Genomic DNA, 24,985 nt, shown 5'->3' with positions numbered 1-24,985 from the left:
ACTATTTCCATTTTTTAGAGAATTTACGTTAACATTACCTTTTGATCTAATTTAATTTTGTTTAATAAAAATATACAATATAAACTATAATTTTGGTTTAACTTTCAAATCATCACAAATTCCCAATGCAACATGTCTTGCAACAGTCATTGTAGAAATCATTGGATTTGCTCCACTAGCAGTTGGTAATAAACTTGCATCAGCAACATAAATATTTGAAGCTTCATATAATTTCCCCTTTGTATCACAAGCTCCATATTTAGGACCTTTTCCTGACATTCTACAACTTGACATTTGATGAGCTGATCCATAAGGTGTTCCATATGTATCTAAAGGAATTTTAGCAACTTTATTTCTCCATTCAACATAATCTTTATCCTTTATTGATCTTTGATCTTTTGGAGTTGTAGATTCAAAAATTGGAACCCATGCTTGAGGACTTAATATTCTTTTAGCACCTTCAATATAAAGCATATCTGATGTTATTAATAAAGCTTGCAATAATGCATTCTTATCAAATTTACTGACAGTATAATCAATATATAAAGCTTCTGGTCTATTTGGATCACCAGTAACTGATCCAGTTGAAGTATCTCTTGTAATTAATAACATTGCAGTCATATTATTATAACGTAATATATCTTTCCTTGCTTCATCTGATCCACGCCATGGTAACATTGCTGCTTGTAAAAAAGGAGTATTTAAAATAGTTTCAATTTTTGCTCCATGAGCTTTACCATCTAAATCATCAACTTGTGTACATACAGATGTCATAATACTTTTATCAAAATGATCAGCTTGAACATCACGTCCAAAATCTCCAAATACTACAGTAACTGGATGTAATGTTAAATTTTTACCAATATTTTTATTTTTAAAACCTGAATTTTGTAAAATTATAGGAGTATTTAATGAACCACCAGAAACAACATATTTTTTAGGTCCTGAAATTCTGAAAACCATTCCAGTTTCTTCATTTAAACATAATAAACCTTTTGCAACTCCCTTTTCATGTAAAATTCTTAAAACTCTTACTTTATCCATAAATTTGGACCCATGAGCTGCTGCATCTCTAAACCAATTTACCGAAGCACCTTGTTTAATACCATATTTACAACCCAAGAAACAAAATCCACAAGGATGATGAGGATGTCCACCACTATTTTGTTCAATTTCTTTACTTGCATAACCTAATTTTTTACCACCATCAACAACAATTTTATTAGCTAATGAATGAGTAATACCTTCAGTTGATGCACCCATTTGTTTCCATACATAATCTTGACATTTATCATAAGAATCAGTTGCTGCAAATTCAACTCCATAATCATCATACCATTCTTTTCTTACTTTAAATGGAGTTTTTAAACAAGCACTCCAATTAACTGTAGTTCCACCACCAAATGTAGAACCAGCTAATATAAATAATTGTTGATTCGTAGTACTTACTGCACCACCACCTTGATATAATTCTTGCATACCATCACAATCACTAAAATTATATTCTGAAGTTGAAAAATATTTACCTTTTTCTAAAGTTAATGTTTTATAACCATCATTTGCTAAAGTATGAGCAACAACTCCTGCACCTGCACCTGAACCAATAATAACAACATCAATATCAGGTAAATATATTTCAGAATTTTGAAATTGTGGTTTTTTAACAAAATCATATTTGAAAGGATCAATTTCTTGAGTTGAATAAGCTTTTTCTTTTAAATCTTTACCAGGATAATGAATAGCTTTTAAATGTAATTCATTATTTATAGTAACAAAAGTTTTTAAACCTAATGAAACACACATTCTATATAATCTATTTTTTAATGGTATTGGTGAATCTCTCCAACTTTTAATTAAATTTTCTCTTTCTTTTAATGACATATCTTTAACAAGAGTTATTGAATTTGTAAAAGTTGGTGCTAATATTTTAGAATCTAATATAGTCATTGTTAAAATAAATAATTGAGTTGCATTTGTTGTATTTGTATTAATAACATCTAATACTTGTTGTTTAAATTGGGGTAAATCACTTGGTTTTGTATAAAATTTAGTATATTCAATAATTTCTTCTTCATTTAAATCATTACTTAAAAATTCTCTTGCAATTTCAATTGGTATATCATGTATAACACCATCAACTAAATATGAAAAAGTTTGAGCATGACTTTCATCGGCAATATCAGGTAATAAGGCCATTTTTGAATATTGGATGTAGTGATTATTTTAAAAATGAAAGTAAAAATAAAGTTGATTATAATTAAAGACTCTGATAATAAAATATTGAATATGTAAAATAAAGTTGAGAATTAATTATTGTTTTATATAAAATTTGATTATAAATAATTATCTATTAATATGTGTTAAATAATTGAATAAATAAAAGTAAGGACTTAAAAAAGAATAAAAAAAAGAATGGAAAAAAAAAATCAATATTTAAATTTTTCAAAAAAATGATTAAAAAAAATAAAAAACCTGGGGTTAAATTTATATTATTGAATATTATAGGAGATTACGAAATAGTTTTTATTACTGTAAATCTCTATCTATTAAATAAATTATATATTTAGAATAGATTTTCAATTTTTGTTTCAATGATATAAATCTTATTCTAAAATACTTATTCGTTTAAATCAGTAAAGCTTTCTATTAAAGTTCTACAAAATCATTGACAAATTTAATTTAGAAATCAGTTGATTTATTTTTATATTATTAAGTTTTAAATTTTTATGACATTATTATAATTTTATTTTATTGTTTCTTTATAGAAAACTTAAATTTTATTTATTTTTAACGCATGTGTTTTTACTATCGGAGTTAAAGAATTTATTAGTTAGATTTAATTAGTTAAAGAAAATAAAATGATCTCAGTCAAATAAGTTCATTACTATAGAATTTAGATCTATTCAGTGAGTTGCATACTGCAATAGCTAGCGGACTATAACCTTAATAAAAGCTTTCGTCTAATCAAAAAGTGGAAAGAATTTTTATTTAAAGTCAAATTAAAATTTTATAAAGAGGAGTAAAATTTAATTTTTAGGGTTTTTTTTTTTGTGTTGCCTGTGAAAATTAATCTTAATTTTTGTGTGTTGTTATAAACCTTTTCAATGAAGATCACATTCAAGAGAATCTTATACCATTAACTACATTAAATCACATAATAAATGATGTACTAATTAATTTAGAATATTATTTATATTATTATTAACCTTTAAAAACTCTGTTATCCCATTAATCAGAGCAAAACATTTGCAACTAAAAATTTTAATTTATTTTGCAACCAAACCTACATTCAAGATTTCAATCCTGGAATATCTTCTAATTCCATTGGTATATTAAATTCTTGTTTTAATTCATCAATTTTGAACCCACTTCTTTGACTTAAATAACTCAACAATGTTTCAATCAGATCATTATAAAATTCGATTTTTGACTTTATTTCATCAACATTATTAACTAAACTTAATTGATTCAATTTTGAGTTTAAGTCAGCAATTTCTTTACTTAATGTGTCTAATTCTAAGACTTTCTCATCTCTATCTGGCATTTTGTCTGTGCTTCTTTCTTCTTCTGAAACTTGTAATTTTTGTTCTAGTTCTTTAGAAGTATCTTTATTTTCTTTAATTTCTTCACTTAATCTAGTTAACTTATCTTCTTTCAATTTAATTTGATTATACTTAAAACTCCAATATAAATTAGTAGTACCACATTTTTCAACTTCAATAAATCCTTCATTAACTAGGTTGTTAACTAATTCTTTAATTTGAATTGATGAAATTTTACAATTTTTACTTGCTTTTTGTTCAATTTCTTTCAATGGATAAAAATCATGATTTGATTGAAACCATTCTAATAAATCTTTTTGTTTTTCTTCTAATGATTTACCTTTTTTAGCTTTTGGTGGCATATTTTTTTTTCAATACTTATTGATAAATGTGAATGTTGGCAACCAATATGTTTTTTTAGTCTGATTATTTCTTTTTGGTTGCAAAAATTATCATCGTAAATTAATTATCATATCACAACACACAGAAAATAGAAACCATTAGAAACTTTCACACTGTTATACATTTTGAGTGCGGGGCTTGCTGCTACGATACTTCGAATATTAACACTTTTACTCGAAGATCATTAAAATTAATCTAATTATTCGCCTCTGAAACTTGTACTCTTAGAATACTTTATTCAAAAATTATTATTTATGCAAGTTTCGGAATTAAAGATATTTCGGACTTTTTATTTAGTTTTTAATTCTAAATTAAATTTTTAAGATCAATTTTGAATAGAAGAGACGGATTAATAATGTACAAACATTTTTAACCTGATTTCCACTATTAAATCAAAATCATCCGCTTGAGCTCAACAAAATTGTGCAAGAGATCTTATCAAGATAATTATTCTTCAAATTTTTGTAAAATTTTAAATCTATTCATATTCATATAAAACACTATTTTGACTCAAGAAATAATTTAAATTTTTATGATCATTATCTTTACCATATTCAATTCCTGCAAAACCTAAAGAACCTCTATCACATTCACTACAAATAAGTAATCTTTCTATATTTATTTGAATTTCTTCTTCTTCTTCTCCATCTACTTTTAATAGTATTGGTTCTTTTTGTATTTCCGTAGGTCTACTAACTCCAATATTATCGAATTCCCAAACATCATTTATTTGATAAAATTTTGAAGTGGATGTTGATAATTTTGGTTCTTTTATTTGTGGATAGTTTTGAATTCCAATACATTTTGGTGCATTTTCTATATCTTGTGATTTCAATTTTGTTGATGAATATTGAATAATTTTAGTGTTACAATTGGGAAATGGACATTTCAATATTATTTTCTTGTATTGTGATGACAATTGGTCTAGATTGATTTCGTCTGATGATAATACTGTCATTTCTGGAATTTTGGTTGTAAAAATATTTATATATATATTTTTTTTAGTATATATTTTTTCTAACTTCTTCGATTTTTTCTTATCTGGGGAAGAGTAGAAGAATAAATTAAGAAAAGGCAACCAAAACATTATGTTCCAAGTTTAGCTCGAGACTTGGATATAAACAGTACGGAGTCATCATAAAGCTTATGGATCTACAAATTATATAAAGTAAGGCATTTTCTTATTTGTTATAAAATCTTTCACTTAATTATTGATCAAGATATTGAAATTTCAAAATTTAAGTGAAGTTACCCCTAAAGCTTCGACTCCGAATTTGAACCATCAAACTTAAAAAAGTGAGATCTTTCAGAGTTAATTAAACTATTTGGATCTTATTCCCCTGATGGAACAATTTTTTCAAAAATCTTATATCTCCATATCTTTTCCTAAATAGGTTGAATTGTAAACAAATGGAACAATTATTTTTTAGTATCATTCTTTCCATTTAAAAAAATTGATTCTGTTTCAAATAATTTTGAAGATATGTTTATATCATTCAGTCTTATCACAAAGTCAATATCTTTTACAGATGTCAAGAGTTAATAAAAATTGGAATACGTTATACTCATACAAGAACGGGTTGGTTTATCTACATTTGAAAAATAATGATTTATTACAATTACAATTTGATATAACTGGTCAATTCAATAAAACAAACAATCTCGTAAATCATCAAGTTATCACAAGTTTACCATCACCACCAGCAAATACAACATTATTCATTGTAGGAGATTCATTATATGGATTAACAAAATCAGATACTACCACAAATTCAAATTTATGTCAAGATGGATCAATATCAATAATTAAATTCATAAATGATTCATGGGAAAACGAAATAGATTTAGAATTAGATGATTATATAGATAATTCATTTTATGATTATTCAACTATTTTAACATCAGATTATAAAGATTCAATATATATATATGGAGGAATATGTTCATCAAATCAACAAATTACAAATCGACTAATTTCAATAGATTTAAATAATGGAACAATAAGTAATATAACAACATCTACAAAACCACAACCTTTTTATGGAGCTTCAAACATTTTAGCACCAAATACTCAATCACAATTAATTATTGGAGGTGAATCAACTCAAGGTTGGTTAAATATGTATCAATTAGCTACTTGGAATTTTGACTCCGGTTGGTCTTTTAAACAAATTCAAACCTCAGAAACAACAGTAAATACAAGAACTTTTCCCTTGGTGTTGCCCATTTTCAAACCAACCAATAATATAAATAATTTTAATATAGATCAAGTATTAATGATTGGTGGTGATTTAAATAGTAAACAAAGTACTCCTCTTTATGCAAATTTACAAATGACATCAAATAATTGGGAATGGCATTCAGATATGAGTAATAATCAATTAAATATTGATGAAATATTAGGTGGTGCTACTATTTTTTCAACTTTAGTAGTAATTAATTCAACTACTGATTTAAAAGATAAAAGAATGACTACTCAAGGTTATCAAATTAATTTATATGATGCAGAAACTTTTAAACCTGTTGAAGATGTTAAAACAAATACAAATATTCAAACACTTAATAATTCATCAAATAATAATAAAGAGAAAATAATACTAGGAACAGTAATACCCATTTCAATAGTTTGTTTAATACTAGGGGTTTTAGTATTTTATTATTTTTTTAAAAAACGAAAAACAATTAATAATGAAACTTCATATAATGAAATAGATTATAAATTTGATTACACAACCCAACCAATTTCAATAGATGATAATCCAATATATATACATTTAGATAATGATTCAAGTTCAACATTAAGTGGAGCAGCATCAATTGATTCATGGATGAAAAAAAGACAACAATTTGATAATAAAAAATTAAGAAATAGTTATCTTGCTTCTAATGAAACTTTAAATATTGTGGATGATGAACTGATAAATGAAGATATTCAACCAACATTAGATCCAGTTGCAGTACGTAAATCTATAAAAAACCTCAAAAAATCATTTAGTTTCACAAATACTCCTCCAACTTCACCAATGATTGAGAAAAAACCTTTAAGAAGTCTTAGGTTAACAAATTCAGAACAATTGCTTGGTGGTGGTGGTGATACAGAATCATTTATAAGTGATGATCAAAATAATATAGATGCTCAAGTTTTAGTTAGTAGTAAAAGAAGATCAATATTAAAAATAATGAATCCTGATGAAGCTATAGATGAAATAAGAGATAATTTGAGACAAAGAATCCCATCAGGAGAAAAATAAACGGTGATTAAAAATTTTGAATATATTTAGACGGTTATTTATTTATTTCGTTTTTACATTTTGTATGTATTATTATTATTATATCGTAAGATTAAAAATAGATTTTGTATTTTAAGCCCTTTTTAGTTTTTTTCTCTCTTCAGTACCCGGTTTATCTGGAAATATGAAAATATTTTACACGTGGTAGTGCAGGACCAGATCGACCTAATTTACGGGGAGGAGGCAGAGTGAGAGTGATATCAATAATAAACTTTTCTAAATAGAAACAAATTAAGAAGGGGGTTAAAAGTCAAAGTATATAAAATATATAAAGTCAATATAAAGAAAAAGGGCTATAATTAGAATAATAATAATAATAATAAGCTTTTCATTAATTTATTAATTCATTTCATTCCTATTAATTATTGGGAAAAAATGGGTAGTGTGACTATAATTGGTTTTGATAATAAATAATAATTAATTATATTTTCTTTGACCCAAATCTTAATAAATTTAATACATAATATTCTAAAAATTACTTAATTAAATTTTATTAGTAAAGTTTTTTATTTTTACTCTCTAATAGTATAATTAATTTTTGTGTGTAACTAACTAATAAATTAATTACATGTATATTAATAATTTATATTTTTTACAACCAAATTTATTACAGTTCAATATATCATTCAAGAATCAACTATTCAATTAATATTTTATATATTATTCATTAAGTGTTGTATTATCTTCACTTTGAAATGGATTCCAATAATGTTTTGGACCAACAATTTGAGTCTGAATTTTATAATGATTTTACATCTCATAATCATCAACAACAAAATGATTACTCTATAACTCCTGATTCAAATAATAATAATAATATTAATAACCTTAATAATAATAATAATCAACAACAACAAGATCTACTATCTTCAAATCTAAAAGATATTAATGATGAATATTCTCAATTATATCCACAATTTAATTCAAATAATGAAACAACAACTTTTCAAATAAATGATATAGATTTTGATTTTAATTTACAACAACCACCTCAACAACAAAAAGAAGATGAAATGGAAGTTGATGATTCCCCACCTTTTACAATAGAACTGGATTTATATTTTGATCAAGGTTTAGATAATAATTCAATAATAACAAGTAATAATAATAATAATAATCATCAAAAAGAAAATGATTCATTTAAAAATAGATTATCAATAATAAGTCATGGGAATATAAGTAATCATCATAATTCACTGTTAAGAAGTCCTGCTCATAATGAAAGTCCTTATAATGAAAATTCAAGAGTTTCTTCATATCAAAATGTACAACATGCAATGGAAAATAGTGTTTTTGGTAGAACTTATTTTGATAATAATAATGTAGAACAACAATTTGTTGGAAATAGAGTTCGTAATGGATCAATAGATTCTTATTATGCAGCAAATGCAATAAATCAAGCTCATTTACAACATAAATTTAATGAATTATCACCATTAACAACTACAACATCAAATACTCATTCTATATCATCAAATCAATCTGCACAACCATCATTTTTTTCTGCACAACAATATCTTTCAAGAAATTCTATTGATCAACCACGTCCTTCACAAGATCTTTATGGACGACCTTCTATTGATAGTCAACAATCTCAACAACAAAGAAGATATATTAGTTTTACAAATTCAATAAGTAATATTTTACCATTTATGGGTGATAAGAATCAACAAAGATCACCACCAACTCCAGTACCACAATCTTTATTTGGAAATCAACAACAACAACAACAACAACAACAACAGCCACCACAAAAACATCTAATCAAGTCAATTTTCAAGTCTCAACAATCACAACCAGAAATGGAAGATACAAATATGTTAACAGATTCATTTTTATTAATGAGTCCCACAAAGGAAGAACCAGAAGAAGAAACTCCAAAAAAAACAAAATCAACTAAAAGAAGTTTATTCACAAGATTTAAAACAAATAAAGAAGAAGAAGAACAACCACAACTACAACCAATAGAACCAACTCAAGAATCAAGTGAATCATCTATAATGACAGGTAGTCATAATTTAGAACATTCCACTTCAGATTCTTCACAAACTATTGCAACAACAGAACCAGATTATGCAGCATTATTTGAAAATGTAGGGAAAAGAAAACCAACTAATCGAAAAAAGATTAAAGAAGAACCAAAAGAACCACAATCATTATTTTTTAACAAGAATAAAAAACCTACAACTAGTTCACAAAATTCAATAGGTGATGGAGCAAGTGCTAATAATGAAAGCATATCATCATCAAATGCATCAATAATACAAAAAACTTCAACAAATGAAAGTGGTGAATCATCAGCATCAACTCCTCAACCAACAACCATTTCAAAAAGAATTTTGGGGTCCAAAATAATGCCCAAAAGTAATAAACCTAAAAAAACCATTATCAAGAAGGAAAAAATTATTGATGAAGTTCCCATTATAGCATCATTAGATACCCCTGTCGCTACAATGATTTCAGAAGGTGTTGAAGTTCAAGTTGATCTTGCTTCATTAGATTTACCACCAGATACAAAAATTTTTCCTACATCAATTATAAATTCTAAAAATAGAACTCGTGGAAGAAAAGAAAATAAAGAAGCAGATTTAAATGATGAAAGTAAAATATATTTATGTAATTATTGTTCAAGAAGATTTAAACGTCATGAACATTTAAAACGTCACTTTAGATCATTACATACTTTTGAAAAACCTTATGATTGTTCAATATGTAATAAAAAATTTTCAAGATCAGATAATTTAAATCAACATTTAAAAATTCATAAATTAGAAGAAGAAGAAGCTGCTAATAATATAAAAATGGAAACTGATTAGGAAAAAATTGTTTAATAAAAGTTCTAGGTTTAGGTTCTTATTTAATAAATTAATTTATCATGTGACAACTGTGAATTTATCAATCTATACTCAGTAGTATTTAACCTGAAATTTTGAAGTTTAAAATTTGAATAAAGTAACTTAAACTTGAACGAGTATAACAAAATCTAGCAAATTCTACACTTTATTTTTAAATAAAAGTAAGAGAAATTCAAATTGTACTTTTACAAAATCATTAAAATAATGCTAATAAATTCACAAAAATTTAAATTCACAAACTATTTAATATTATATAGGTTCTAATTCACTAACAATTTTCAATTGAGTTAATGGATCTAAATCAACTAATTTTTTCTTCGAAGGTTTATTAACTAATCCTTTAATACCACCAACACAAATATTTCTTTCTTGATGCTTTTTTAATGCATCTAATCTTGCAAATTCTTTACCACATGGACATTTACTTAATCTTGCTTCATTATGACCCTTGAGATGTCGATTTAAATCATGTTGTCTAACAAATTTCTTTACGCAAAATTTACAAGAAAATGGTCTATCTGATAAATGAGTTTGTATATGAGAACGAACATTATATCTTCTTGTAAATAATTTCCCACAATTCTTGTATGTACATTTATAAATTTTATTTTCATCTGGTCCTATCCAATAATTATCTAATTCTCCTGGTGGTAATAAACTTGTTTTTTTAACTCTTCGTTTGGGAGTTGAATCCTTAATTTGTTTTGATAATGATTGTTTTGAATTTGGACTAATAACGGGACTCCATTCTAAAATTTGTTTCGGTTTTGTTGGAGTTGAAAATTGTTGTTGAACTTGTTGTTGTTGTTGTGATGGTGATTGATCTTTTATAGGTGATTCAAGGTTAGTTGAATATGGAGATGATAATAATTGTTGTAAATATTCTGATTGTTGATTATAAAATGGAGTATAAAAATTTATATCTTGTTTTAATTGTGGATGTAATGGTGAAATATTTTGTGGTTGATGATGATGTAGTTGAGATCTTTGTGGTGATGGAGAAAGTGGTTCTGGTGATGATTGCCATTCTGGTGATTCATTCGATAGTGTTGGAGGAGTGGGTGGTGGTAAGAACGTATTAAATGTTAGTGGCTGTTGTATTTGAGATGGTGGTGGTGGTGGTGGTGGTTGTTGTTGTTGAATATGCATTGGTGATTGTGAGTGTGGTTGTGATTGTTGGTATTGTATTGGTGACAGTTGAAGTTGTGGTGGTGGTTGTTCAATTATTCCATGTGATTGTATTATTGATGGATCTTCTAATAATGGTTCAAAATCATCAACAAATTTATTTGGTTGTTGCATTTGTAAAGATTGTAAATATTTTGCAGAATACAGATTTATAATTTTTTGATCATTTCTAAATGGAGTTGGTGAAGGTGGGAATTTATAAGATTTAGGGTTTTGATTAGTAACAATATATTCATCTTGTTTAATTGTTCTTGGTTGAGTTTGCAGATTTTGTTGTGGTAATTTAGTTGGTGTTGAAATTTGTTTTATTGGTGATGATTGAGTTAATTTATTAAATGTTAAATCTTCTTCATCTTCTTCTAATAAAGGTTCTGATTCAAAATTAAAATTTAAAATATCTTGACTTGGTATTGATGGTTTTATTATTGGCTTTATAATTTCTCCAGGTGATATACTTTGTGTTGTTGATTGTTGTTTTAAAAAATCTATACCATTTAATGAAAATTCTCTATTATGATCAGTAAATCCAAATATTGCAGTACCACTCATTTGTCTTGAATGAGTTTTAGATTTTGATTTTTGATATGAATGATGGAATGGATTATTTGTAGTTGTATTTGTTCCAAATCCACTAGGAACATCTAATTCTTGTAAATTATTTAAAGTTTCATTGAATAAAAAATCTATTTCATTATTATCTGGTACAAAGAATTGATCAAATGTTGATTCGTTTACTTTTAACTCTTCAAATATATTCTCCATCTTTGGTTACTAATGAAAAAGAAAGTAGTTGTCTTTGTTGTATGATTTTTTTATTTAGATTGTTGTTTTGTATATTTTTTTATTTTTTTTGACAGAAAAAGATAATTGCCAAAGAAGCTGCAAAAAAAAATATTAAGTTTGTGTTAGATCTATTTACCTTTTTAGTACAAATTGTAAACAAATCCAATTATATGGCAATTTTGAGTAACAACTAAAAAAGATTCTACGATAAACTAATGAAATTACAATATTTACGATAAACTAGTAAAACTACAATTTCAGTTGTTGTTTAAAAAAAATAATTTACTATTGTTTTAATTAATGACTTTATATACCTATTCTAATAATAACATCTTTCTTGGATCTTCAATTAATTCTTTAATTGTTTTTAAGAAAGTAACAGCTTCTCTTCCATCTAATACTCTATGATCATAAGTTAATGCTAAATACATCATTGGTCTTGAAACAATTTGTCCATTTACTGTTACTGGTCTTTGTTTTACTCCATGTAAACCTAAAACAGCAGTTTGTGGCATATTTATAATTGGGGTACCATATAATGATCCAAATACTCCACCATTTGATATAGTAAAAGTACCACCAGTCATATCTTCCAAAGTTAATTTACCATCTCTTGCTTTTTTACCTAATGCTGAAATTTCTTCTTCAATTCCTAAAATAGATCTTGATTCTGCATTTCTAACAATTGGTGTAACTAAACCTTTTGGAGTTGCAACTGCAATTGATATATCAGTATAATCTCTAAATACTAAAGTATCATTATTTTCAATAGAAGCATTTACTGCTGGAATATCTTTTGCTGCTAAACATGCAGCTTTTGAAAATGCTCCCATAAAACCTAATTTTATACCAGTTTTTTCTAAAAATTCATCTTTATATAATTTTCTCATTTCCATTAAATTTGACATATCAACTTCATTAAAGGTAGTTAATGATGCTGCAGTATTTTGTGATTCTTTTAATCTTTCAGCAATTCTTAATCTCATTCTATTCATTTTAACTCTTTCTTCATTTCTTGAAAAATTGGTGAAAGTTGGGGTTGATGATTCTTTTGATGATTCTGATTTTTTGGTTGGTTGTTCCTTTTTAGGTTTTGGAGCTTCTTCTTTTTTTGGTTCTTGTTTTTTAGGTTCTTCTTTTTTTGGTTCTTCTTTTTTAGGTTGTGTTTCTTCTTTTGCTGGTGCTTCTTCTTTTGCTGGTTTTTCTTCCTTTGATTCTTCTTTTGATTCTTCTTTAGCTGGAGCTTCACCACCTTCTTCAATTTCTGCAATTTCTTGTCCAACTTCAACATTAGATTCTGGTTCAACTAAAAATGATTTAATTGTTCCACTAACTGGTGCATTAACTTCAACATCAATTTTATCTGTTTCAATTGTTGCTAATAATTCATCTTGATTAATAAAATCCCCAACTTCTTTATTAAATGATGCTAATGTACCTTCAGTAATTGATTCAGCCATATCTGGAACTTTTACTTTTGTTGATGCAAATCTAATTGAATTACAGATTTGAAATGGAGTATTCTTATAAACATTTGAAAATTTAATTGAATTTCTGGTGGTTGAATTTAATAGAGTTTGACTAGTTCTCTTTAAAGAACAACTTATACTTCTAGATAACATTGTTTATGTTGTATGTCAATATTGAATAGATAATGAATTGATGAATGTTAAATTAAGATTCANAAAAAAAAAAAAAAAAAAATAATAATAATTTTATTGCTTTTAAAATTAATCTTATTGGGTCCACTATTACCGCCGGGGCCATTTTTTTTTTATATTATTAGAAAGATTTTTACAAGTTTTATATATACAATGAATACATTGTTATAAATTAATAGAATATATTAAAGATGTCTCACTTCATTTAAAAAGAATGATTCATATTTATAAGATGCTTATTAATAATGAATTTTGATTCAATGTAAATTCAAATGTTTAAATAGTAAGTCATCCCCGGACTTAGATCATAATCCGGAGTTTTTTTTTATTTAGTACTTAATAAAATATTATATTGTAGATAATAGATAGATAATAATTTAATAATATATTATCTATTATTAGCTATAGTTAAAGAAAACTAAAATGTTTGATTAAAGCGAAAAGATATTTAAAGAGTTTTACAATTAAATATCTAAATAAATTAAAAGAGTTTGAGAGATGAAACAAAATTTACAATAATTATTTGAGTTTACATATACAATAATACAATAATACATTTATTGAATTAAATACAAAAAATCAAGGTACATTTCAAAAAAATGTACAAGTTTGAAGGACCATTGAAGAACGAATTTGTCACTAGTTAAAAATATTACAACACTTGAAGGAAAATATATCAGAATGATCGAAAGATTATATTCATTTTTTTAATTGGAGTTAATACTCATATCAATCATATCAAATAAATGCAATATTTAATGATACTCATTAATAATCATTTTTATTAAAAAGCCCATTTATCAATTACATAACTTAATTGTAAATTAATATAATAAAGCCTTGACCAACTAAATATTCTCCTTCATTTCAAAAACATTTTAAATACCATATAAAAATCATTGGAGATTTCAAATCAAAATTAACAGAATCAATTACACATTGTATCTGATGGGAGAATTTGAAAATCAAACTATTCCAAATAACTTATATTCTCGTGTTTAGGTAAACTCTTGCAATGTAGGAGAAATTTAAAAATTTGAAATCAAAATGCGTGAATTTGTTTCTATATTTATATTAAATTTAATATTTTTATATTTACTTTAATTTATTTATTTTATTCATTAATGATTTAAATCTGAAAAAAAAATTAAAAAATTAAAAAAAAGTGGGGAAATTTAATTACAGTAAAAAAGTATATAGTAAAAATACAGAATATATTATACTATATAACATCATGAAAAGGTATAGGTCATAGTTACAAAGTATAAGATATTCTGTATTTCATCTGTTCATATGATCTTTAATTATAATTTGATTTTCAAATGACTATGGTATTACTAGTAAATTAAATATTGACTTATACAATAAATAATACCTATTATCATATGAGATTTTCAAAATGTATTTGTTGAGTACTTTTTTATTTTTTTTTTCTCCAACATTAATTTCTCTTTGATTAAATCTTTTTTTGTCTATTATTATTTTTATCTTTTTCAATATTAAAATACTTCTAAAATAAATTACATTGAATGATTAGTAAAAAAAAATAAATCCAACATAATCTGAAACAAATTGTTTTATTAATCATATTTTATTTTGTGGTTTATTTTTTATTTATTCTTTTTTGTGTAATATACCCCTTTCAAATTTCTAAATATTACTTAAAACTTTTTTTTAAATATTTATATTATATATTTTATCATATTAAATTATGCTAAATTAAATAATATTATAGTTTGTTTGGTGAACCGAATTAATTGAATACATTATTAATAAAAAATATATCAATTGCTAAGCCTTTCGATCCATTAGGTATATAATATTTTTCAGTAGAATATTCTGTAAATTATATTGAAAAAAATAAATTAAAAGTTTCTGAAGAGTATAATTTTGAAAGAGTAAGGAGAATACACATACATTATTACATATAATAACTAAACACACTAACCAGCAAGTAGGGATTTATCCTTTTAATGCTCTTAATACAACTGAACTTCATATAAAGATGGACTAAAGTTTTGAGCATTATTTTTATGAACATCAAATACCAATCATATGTCTCAGATTAACAATCAGCTCAAAAAAGTTGCCAGTCATCTATTGAGAACAATTACTTAATATGAACTAGTTATACTAATAAATTACACGCAGTCATGTAGTGATAAAACTGGTAAACAAAGATCAACTTATTGTTGAAGCATTTTAGAAGGGCAGTAAAAATCCTTATTTTATCTTTCAATACAAATTAAAAATATAAAACCATACGTTATAGTCATTCAATTTTTTTATTTTAAAAACATACCCTACATTTAATTATTGTTCTTGAATATTTCATATGATATTTTATTGAAATTTATATTAACCTCGTTAATAGTACAAACAATATTTTGATAAGTTCAAATCAGATTTAAGGTTTTGTGTTTTGTGTTACTAGCTGATCAAATCTGAAACGAATTTAAAATATAAAATGTTGGGAAAAATTAATTAACAAATTTTCACTACAAAACGTACGCTCTTTAAAATAGCCAATCTTAACAAATTCAACTTATTTAATTTCTTAATGCATATTGAGTCAAATTTAACTAAAAGTGTTTGATACTAATAATTTGATTTAGAATTTATACGAATATAATAATCGCAATAGTTAATTTACAGGGTCTTATTAATAGAAATTAATACAGTATTATATTCAAATTAATAAAAAAAATATAATGATATTTTATTTGCAGTATCGGCATCTGGTTCAACTCAGAAGGAACAACTCAAAATTAAATTTACCGAATGTGCATTTAATAATTAATTCTATTAATCATTTACTTCCTATAGCAAATTTGTAAAGGAGCACTTTTAACATTCTTAGTTCATACAATTCAAAGTTAAATGTTGAACAAAAATTAACTAAATTTGGTAAGTTGATCTACACTTGACCATTTTTATTTTAAATTAATCACATAAGTAAATTTGAATAAATGCTGAGTTTTTGCAAGAGTTTTAATCATTTTTTGAAGAAAAGAAAAAATTATAAATTTTATCGATGTTTCCCGAGTTTCGAAATCTTTCTGACCTGTTTAGCTTTTTTATTGTTTGACTCAATTTTATCGTATTGAAATCAAAGCATGTATGTATACGTATCAATACATTCATTGTAACATACTACCAACAAAGAGGAGTTATAGACATGCTCTTCTTTCTATTTTGTAATAGAAGTGAGAGCTAATTTTATGGAAAAGTGCATTGCTCTGAATATAACATTTGAATTATGAGATATATGAAAGGTTTTTTTATATTTAAATAAAGGTGTCATTGAGTTTAAAATGAAGTTATTGATAAAATCATGAAACCAATAAGTGAGTGCCTTTTATTTTGGGTAGACCTATTCTTCATATTTATGGCTTAAACCGTAACAGTTTGTACGATTTCCAGCTATTCCGACATGTAAAGGCTTATAGGACTACTATAATTCTGAGCAGTGATGTTTTTAACTAATAATTAGTGTTCATTGGAGATTAATCAAAAAATTAAATTGATGAAGTTAATAATATTTAATTTTGAAAGTCCTTAATCGATGTAACATAAAATATTTCCATCATCTTGCAAAAATCTCTGGCACTACGTTGATTGTCCAAAATTTTCTATTTTTAATCAAGGTAGATAATCAGATTAACTTAATTAGTGTTTTTAAAAACACTTAGTTACAGATTTAAAATCAACATGAAATTAACGGGCCAAAAAAATTTTAAGATTTCCTTTTCCTGTAATCAAAAAAAATTTAAGCTTAGCTATATCAATCATAAACCTTTCCTAATTTAAGGACATCTGTTGCACATCGTGTTAAGCTATGGTGGAAAAATGAAATGCAATTCTCATTCTAGTTGTACCCGAAGAACCAATTGAAGATGATTGTGTTCGGTTCATATAATAAGAATTAACACTATCCAAATCATCAGCAAACACATGTTAGTAATATGAGGGTTCTAGTCACATGATTCTCAATCATGTGTTGATTTTGGAATTGAAATTGAGTCTAAGAGTTATGTACAAACTTCAAATGCAACCCCATATATCCGAGGCTCAAGAGTTCATATTAGATTAAGGTTAAATAATAAATTAAGGCAAACATCAGTTAAATAATAAATTAAGGCAAACATCAGTTAAATAATAAAGTAAGGCAAACATCACAGGTAAGTAATAATAATATTATAAGAGAGTTGGTATCCAGAATAAGTAAATTAGAATTATGAAACAAGGTTACATTCAAAAGCTTAAGTTGTCAATATCCAAATAGAGTAATTAATAATGAGTTGTTCACTTTTAATAATCATATGATATCTTGTCTTAATGCTAAGGATTATGGAAGTAAGGATTGTGCCGCCTTTGAGTTTAAGAATTTGAATAATATATAAGGAGGATGAAATCCCCTTGAATATGAATTCCAGATTATATAGGACAATATAGAATATCATTCATAAATATATATCACATATATATAACCTTCTAATATTGGTCATCTAAGGTCATACTTCTAATAGTTGGTAGCTAATCGACGCTTTTAGGTTATATAAAATCAATTAGATCAATAAGTTATTATCAATTACATTTTATTATCAATTATTATTTCAAATCAATCAATATTTCAAGTTTTATATCAATTATCAATTATTATTTAAAATATTCAACACTTTATATCAATTATTATTTAAGAATTTATCAGTTTAATTTATTTATCAATTTTTCTTGGTGGTTTTATTATAATTTTTTTATTAGTTTCAGATTTATCATTATTTGTTGCTGGTTTATTAAATTTTTGGTAGCTATTATTTGTTTTATTTTTGTTTTTGGCTGCAAAAATTTTTTTAAGAGATTTATTCACATTATTTACATTATTAATTATTGCTGGTATATTATTGCTGGTATAAGGTTTTATAAGATTCTGGCATACCACTAAATTGATCATTGAGAATGAGTCAAGGTGGAGTAGTTTATGCTATGCTGAAAGCACAAAGAATCCGTTTAAATGCCAGTGCTAAAGACGAGATTACTCGTTCGGCTATCGTGTTTTCAGGTCAAGGTAACGACCTTGGCCAGATCTATACAGTTAGAAATCAGTTATTACTTAAATTTGTTGGTTATGAAATCAAGCATCCCAATATTGTGCCAGTTCAATTATTATCTTTAGCTGCTCCTCATTTTTGTGGTAAGGCCTATGATTGGTTACAACGTTATTTTGCTGATGCTATTCAGAATGTTCTTACTCCTACTACAGGTGATGAAAATGGTACAAATATTTATACCATTACTTACAGACAATTTTTATCTGATTTCATTGATGAATTTAAATCCGAATCATTCATTACAAGAATCTTACTTCAACTTAAGGATTTTAAACATACAGGATCATTTGAATCATTTAGAAGAGGTGTTAGGTCAATTATTAGTCAATTACCAAAGGATGATCAAGAATCAAACAAAGAATTAATTATTGAAACTATTGCTTTGAATACTAGAAATCCATACACCAATATTATTGCTGCAATGAAAGAATTAGATGATATCAATAATATTAAAATTTCAGAACATGATATTGCTCAAGAAAAGAAAAATTTACCTCGACCAACGGCTCCTAAAAGTTGGTCTGGAACTCATCACTTTAAGAAAGAAGGAAAAAATAAAAGAAATTTCTTTTCCCAAAAAAGATCCCACTCATCTCACCAATCTCAACAACAACAACAACAATCACCACCACCACAACAACAACAGCAACAACAACAACAACAACAACGTCCACTGGGTCCTGCTGCTGGTAGAGGTGGTAGAGGTGGTAGAGGTGGTAGAGGTGGTAGAGGTGGTAGAAATGGTAGAAATGGTAACAGATTTAATAATAATAATAATAACAACAACAACAATAATACTAATTCAAATGGACCAAACAATGCATCTACTACAGTTAACAACACAGAAGTTGGAGATGATGATGATGGTAACAATTATGCTTCAGCTAATGTTAGAAATTATTTTTAGGTTCGTCTACCCAAGACGCTAAACTAGGGAATATTGTCACAATAAATAACATTGAAAAAGAAGTAGCAAAAGGTCTTAATGTTGAAAGAATATATTTAAAATTTGAAGGATTACCAAAATTAGCAGTTTTAATAGACCTGGGTGCTGATCTAAACGTGATTAATATTTCTATAGTGAAAGAGTTCAATTTAATAACACAAGAGTGTACACCAATTCCTATATACCTGGTAGATAGAAGCTTTATATGTACAATTTATAATTATGTCAATTTATTTTCCCCGTTGATGAACTCATTTATTAAACTATATGTAATACCAATCTCAAATTACCCTATAATTCTTGGAGCAGATATTAGTAGAAAATTTAGAGTATTTCCACCTGAAATTGAAGTGATCCCACCTGGTGAAAGTATTGAGTTACCTGATTGTATGAAAAATAAGATTGAAACTCCTATGGAAGATAAATGGTTTCTTCAAAACTTACAAGAATTTGATGAATCACAAACTAGAGATTTAGTTACTGGTGAATACAAGAATGATGAAATATTTCAATTTAATTCTAGACATCAACATAAGCTGGTAGAAATTTCATTATTTATGGATAAACTTATGAAGGACTTTGAAGCTAATTTAAGTAATGAACCACCACCATTTAAAGGAACAGGACAGTTCACTCATACCATTAATTTAAAAGATCCATCTATTGTTCCACAATTAAAACCATATCGTGTTGCAAATAATAAAAAAGAAGCTTTAGATTTACAGATTCAACTGCTATTAAAAGCTGGGTACATTAGGCCGAGTAATAGTCCTTACTCGTCACCATGCCTATTTGTACCCAAGGCCGATGGTTCATGGCGGTTATGTATTGATTATAGACAACTAAATAGCAATACAATAGATGATAAATTTCCACTCCCTTCAGCTGAAGAATTGCTAGATTCTGTTGGTAATTCAGGATTCATCACTAAGCTCGATTTTACTTCAGGATACCACCAGTTAGGCATGGATGAGAAGTCAATCCCATTAACGGCCTTTTCCACGCCTTATGGATTGTACGAGTGGCTCACCATGCCGTTTGGGCTTAAAAACGCCCCGGCCACGTTCCAGCGTGTGATGAATTATATCTTTCGAGATTACCTAAACAAGTGGTTAGTCGTTTACCTTGATGACCTCTTAATATTTGATCATAATAGGTCGGAACACATGAAACACATAAGACAAGTTTTTCTGGTGTTGAAACAATATGGTTTTGTTGCTAAACCTTCCAAATGTTTATTTTTTATGAAACAAGTTAATTTTCTCGGTCATATTATTTCTGCTAATGGTATTAAAACTTCAGATTCAAAAATTCAAGCTTTAATAAATTGGGAGCTACCAAAAACTAATAAAGGTATGCAGTCTTTTGTGGGTTTTGTTTCATATTATAGAAAGTTTGTGTTAAATTTTAGTAAGATCATTAGACCTTTAATTTTATGTGGTTTAGGAAAACTTAGAACAAATAGACCTGAAGTTAAATTAGCATTTGAAACAATTAAACAGAAATTAATAAATGCTCCCATACTTAAATCTCCTAGAAATGGTGCTACATATGTTATTACTGCTGATGCCAGTCAATTTGCTGTTGGTGCTGTAATAGAAATTTTAAATGATTCTGGTAAAGTAGATGGTACAGTTGCATATTATAGTAAATCAATATCTAAATTTGAAATGAATTATCCAGTTAGAGAAAAAGAGTTATTGGCTATTATTAAAGTTTTGGTAAGATATAGACATTTTTTACTTGGTCACCACATTATTATTAAAACAGATCATCAACTGTTGCTGTATTTATTAAGATCTAAAGGTCCTCCATCAGCTAGGTTAGCCAGGTGGCTTGAAATTTTATGCCAATATGATATTGATATTCATTACATTAAAGGTAAAACTAATATTGCTGATGCTTTAAGTAGAAAATTTGAGTTATCCTTAAAAGAAACTATTCCTAAATCTGGAGATGATATGGAAGATATAGTTTATATAAATAATACAGAAACTAATAATGATTCAACTGAAGTTGTAGATGTAACTGCTATGGATTTTACCAATCAAACATTAGGGAATGAATTTTTAAATGAATTAAAACAAGCATATGCTGATGATGAAGCTTTAAATGAAATTTATAATATCTTCAAAAATGATTTACCAATTCCAAAACTGATTAAACACCATATAAAAAATTTTGTTTATGAAGATGGTTTCATATTTTTCAAAGGTTTTGATGCTAAAGCAAATATCAATTATAGGTTGTGGATTCCAAATTCTTTACAATATAAGGTGGTACATTCAATTCATTCTGCTATAACTAACTTACATCCTGGTGCTGAAGTTACATTTCTTCAATTAGTCAAATATTTTTATTGGCCAAGAATGGTAGAATCAGTAAAAAGAATTGTTAGAAACTGCAGTATATGTCAAGCTATTAAACCAAGAAATCATTCACAATTTGGATTGTTACAATCCTTGCCAGATCCAACAGAAAGATGGAGTTCTATTTCAATGGATTTTGTTGGTGGCTTCCCCATGGTTGATAACAAAGATTACATATTAGTTATAGTTGATCGTTTTACCAAAAGAGCACACTTTATTCCATGTGCAAAAACTATAACAGCTAAACAAACTGCTAGGTTATTTGTTGAAACTATTTTTAAACTCCATGGTTTGCCAGATGAAATCATTTCTGACAATGATGTAAGGTTTACTTCAAATTTTTGGTTGGACTTCTTTTCTGAATTGAAAGTTTTGTTGAAGTTCTCCACTGTTTACCATCCTCAAACAGATGGCCAAACGGAAAGAACAAATAGAACTCTTATCCAATTATTGAAAGCTTTTGCTGATTATGGTGATGCTGAATGGTTGTTAAAATTACCTATTACTGAGTATGCTTATAATGCACATTATCATAAAGCTATAAAGATGTCTCCATTTGAAGCTGATATTGGTTATATACCTAAGGCCCCTCATTTTGATACAAGGGTGCTTAAATTTAGTGCTGATAGAATGGTCCCTAATGCTGCTTTAACAGGTACTGATTTTGCTAGAATGCTTCATTATCAAAACGAACTAGTTAAAAATAATATTATGGAAGCACAAGCTAATGCTGAAAAGGTATATAATAAACATCGTGAAGAATTGTTGTTGAAAGTTCGTGATGAAGTGCTTGTTCATAGAAATGCTAAAATGTTTAGTGGTAACTTTAAATTAACAAAACAGGGCAATTTATTTTTTGGGCCATATGCGGTTTCTAAAATTTTCCCAGATAACCCTAATATTTACGAACTTGAAGTTGGAATACACCCAAGTTACGATCGCATTTTCAATGTTAAAAATTTAAAACCATATGTTAAAGATAGAATTATGTTTCCAAGAGATCCTCCTAGAAATTTAAATGCATTAAGAGTTTTTGCAAGAGAAGATAAAATTAAAGCAATTGTTGGTGTTAATTTGTTAGATAAAGAAGTAGCTCTTACATTTAAAGAATGTGATCCAAATTTAGCAGTTATATTTGATATTGGTGATTTAAAAAGTGCTTGCCCACCACCATTGTTTTTAAAACTATTTCAAACATATGATAAAGAATCTGCTGTTACTCCTGATAGTCATGGACTGCAAGTGTTAGATGATGACACTATTGTTGAAGAAGGAAGTAGTTGAATTTATATTTTTTTAAAATAAATGTTGTTGGTAATATGAATTATTATGTTGTAGCTCTTCCAGAAATCAATGATAAATCAGGATTTGTGGTTTTTCACCTCTACAGGTTTTCCACAAACTGTGTTTTTGATCTTTCAGATATTTACACAGAAATTTTTTCAATTTTTTTTTATTTTTTTTTAATTTTTTGTTGCTTGCGTTTTTTATATTTTTTTTTTGCGCATTGTTGTTTCAAATTTCGAGGACTGTCTTTTTGAAAAACTTAGCAGGCACAACTGTTTTAAGTCATCAGTCATTCGAGCGTGTTGTTCACGATAAAAACATCTGGTTTTCTTGTTGCTGACTCCACATATAGACATTCCTGATCAGAATGAATATATGTCTCTGTTGCTAACTCAACACTAAAGGTGAATCGTGAACTTACTCTGATCAAGTGAGGACACTTGTTATTCACAGGTGGGGAGTATGTTAGTAATATGAGGGTTCTAGTCACATGATTCTCAATCATGTGTTGATTTTGGAATTGAAATTGAGTCTAAGAGTTATGTACAAACTTCAAATGCAACCCCATATATCCGAGGCTCAAGAGTTCATATTAGATTAAGGTTAAATAATAAATTAAGGCAAACATCAGTTAAATAATAAATTAAGGCAAACATCAGTTAAATAATAAAGTAAGGCAAACATCACAGGTAAGTAATAATAATATTATAAGAGAGTTGGTATCCAGAATAAGTAAATTAGAATTATGAAACAAGGTTACATTCAAAAGCTTAAGTTGTCAATATCCAAATAGAGTAATTAATAATGAGTTGTTCACTTTTAATAATCATATGATATCTTGTCTTAATGCTAAGGATTATGGAAGTAAGGATTGTGCCGCCTTTGAGTTTAAGAATTTGAATAATATATAAGGAGGATGAAATCCCCTTGAATATGAATTCCAGATTATATAGGACAATATAGAATATCATTCATAAATATATATCACATATATATAACCTTCTAATATTGGTCATCTAAGGTCATACTTCTAATAACACAACCATCCGGTTATGGTGGTGGAGTGGTTAACACGTGGCCCTGCTACTTAGTTGTGCTAGGCTATGCCCTCTGGGCGCGCAGGTTCGAATCCTGTCCATAACGGTTTTATTTTTTTTGCTCATATTTAAACCTTTAAATACTTAGATTGATTTAAGTTTGATTACATAATTTTTTTTAACAAGACCTCAACTCAATTTTACCATATCCAAGCCATGCCCAGCATGTCTTAAATGATCTAAAAGTGTAATATTTTGGTGCTTCAAAGTCAAAAAAACACGAAAATTTTCAGAGAACCAAATTTCAAAATGGCCCATCTCTTCATTTTGTACGTAAAAGAGCTGATATTAATACAGTATGTACAAATTTTCTTAATTCATTTAGTGATCATAAATGGTATCTCTGGGTTTGTTGAAATGCCCGAAATGACATTTTGGTAGGTAATCAAATTTCACATGGTCGTGTTCAGTCAGACTTGATAATAAATACTTAGTCATAATTGCAAAACTATAT

General features: G+C 26.9%; 9 protein-coding genes across 9 annotated transcripts; 4 read left to right on the top strand and 5 right to left on the bottom strand. All coding sequences in view use genetic code 12, as the record gives it.

The window, feature by feature from the left end:
• Positions 1-84: 84 nt before the first annotated feature.
• KGF54_002192 (uncharacterized protein) lies at positions 85-2,196 on the bottom strand (the record flags this gene model as incomplete). The annotated part of the gene is made up of 1 exon (XM_051762645.1): positions 85-2,196. One exon carries the CDS (start codon positions 2,194-2,196, stop codon positions 85-87), a length of 2,112 nt encoding a protein of 703 aa, XP_051620704.1.
• Positions 2,197-3,289: 1,093 nt separating this feature from the next.
• Positions 3,290-3,904, bottom strand: KGF54_002191 (uncharacterized protein; the record flags this gene model as incomplete). The annotated part of the gene is made up of 1 exon (XM_051762644.1): positions 3,290-3,904. The coding sequence occupies one exon, from the start codon at positions 3,902-3,904 to the stop codon at positions 3,290-3,292; it is 615 nt and encodes a 204-aa protein (XP_051620703.1).
• Positions 3,905-4,422: 518 nt separating this feature from the next.
• Positions 4,423-4,902, bottom strand: KGF54_002190 (guanine nucleotide exchange factor; the record flags this gene model as incomplete). Its single annotated transcript, XM_051762643.1, has 1 exon — positions 4,423-4,902. One exon carries the CDS (start codon positions 4,900-4,902, stop codon positions 4,423-4,425), a length of 480 nt encoding a protein of 159 aa, XP_051620702.1.
• A 571-nt stretch (positions 4,903-5,473) lies between these two features.
• KGF54_002189 (uncharacterized protein) lies at positions 5,474-7,195 on the top strand (the record flags this gene model as incomplete). Its single annotated transcript, XM_051762641.1, has 1 exon — positions 5,474-7,195. One exon carries the CDS (start codon positions 5,474-5,476, stop codon positions 7,193-7,195), a length of 1,722 nt encoding a protein of 573 aa, XP_051620701.1.
• A 734-nt stretch (positions 7,196-7,929) lies between these two features.
• MNL1 (Mnl1p) lies at positions 7,930-10,050 on the top strand (the record flags this gene model as incomplete). Its single annotated transcript, XM_051762640.1, has 1 exon — positions 7,930-10,050. One exon carries the CDS (start codon positions 7,930-7,932, stop codon positions 10,048-10,050), a length of 2,121 nt encoding a protein of 706 aa, XP_051620700.1.
• A 288-nt stretch (positions 10,051-10,338) lies between these two features.
• ACE2 (DNA-binding transcription factor) lies at positions 10,339-12,039 on the bottom strand (the record flags this gene model as incomplete). Its single annotated transcript, XM_051762639.1, has 1 exon — positions 10,339-12,039. The coding sequence occupies one exon, from the start codon at positions 12,037-12,039 to the stop codon at positions 10,339-10,341; it is 1,701 nt and encodes a 566-aa protein (XP_051620699.1).
• A 335-nt stretch (positions 12,040-12,374) lies between these two features.
• Positions 12,375-13,682, bottom strand: KGD2 (alpha-ketoglutarate dehydrogenase; the record flags this gene model as incomplete). The annotated part of the gene is made up of 1 exon (XM_051762638.1): positions 12,375-13,682. One exon carries the CDS (start codon positions 13,680-13,682, stop codon positions 12,375-12,377), a length of 1,308 nt encoding a protein of 435 aa, XP_051620698.1.
• Positions 13,683-18,680: 4,998 nt separating this feature from the next.
• On the top strand, positions 18,681-19,739 carry KGF54_002185 (uncharacterized protein; the record flags this gene model as incomplete). Its single annotated transcript, XM_051762637.1, has 1 exon — positions 18,681-19,739. One exon carries the CDS (start codon positions 18,681-18,683, stop codon positions 19,737-19,739), a length of 1,059 nt encoding a protein of 352 aa, XP_051620697.1.
• A 284-nt stretch (positions 19,740-20,023) lies between these two features.
• On the top strand, positions 20,024-23,431 carry KGF54_002184 (reverse transcriptase family protein; the record flags this gene model as incomplete). The annotated part of the gene is made up of 1 exon (XM_051762636.1): positions 20,024-23,431. One exon carries the CDS (start codon positions 20,024-20,026, stop codon positions 23,429-23,431), a length of 3,408 nt encoding a protein of 1,135 aa, XP_051620696.1.
• Between the last annotated feature and the right edge of the window lie 1,554 nt (positions 23,432-24,985).

The sequence above is a fragment of the Candida jiufengensis genome, assembly GCF_024610255.1.
Source record: "Candida jiufengensis strain CBS 10846 chromosome Unknown scaffold4, whole genome shotgun sequence".
Classification (NCBI taxonomy): domain Eukaryota; kingdom Fungi; phylum Ascomycota; class Pichiomycetes; order Serinales; family Debaryomycetaceae; genus Lodderomyces; species Lodderomyces jiufengensis.
The sequence above is the reverse complement of the archived record's forward strand: the minus strand, read 5'-3'. Positions and strand labels throughout refer to the sequence as shown.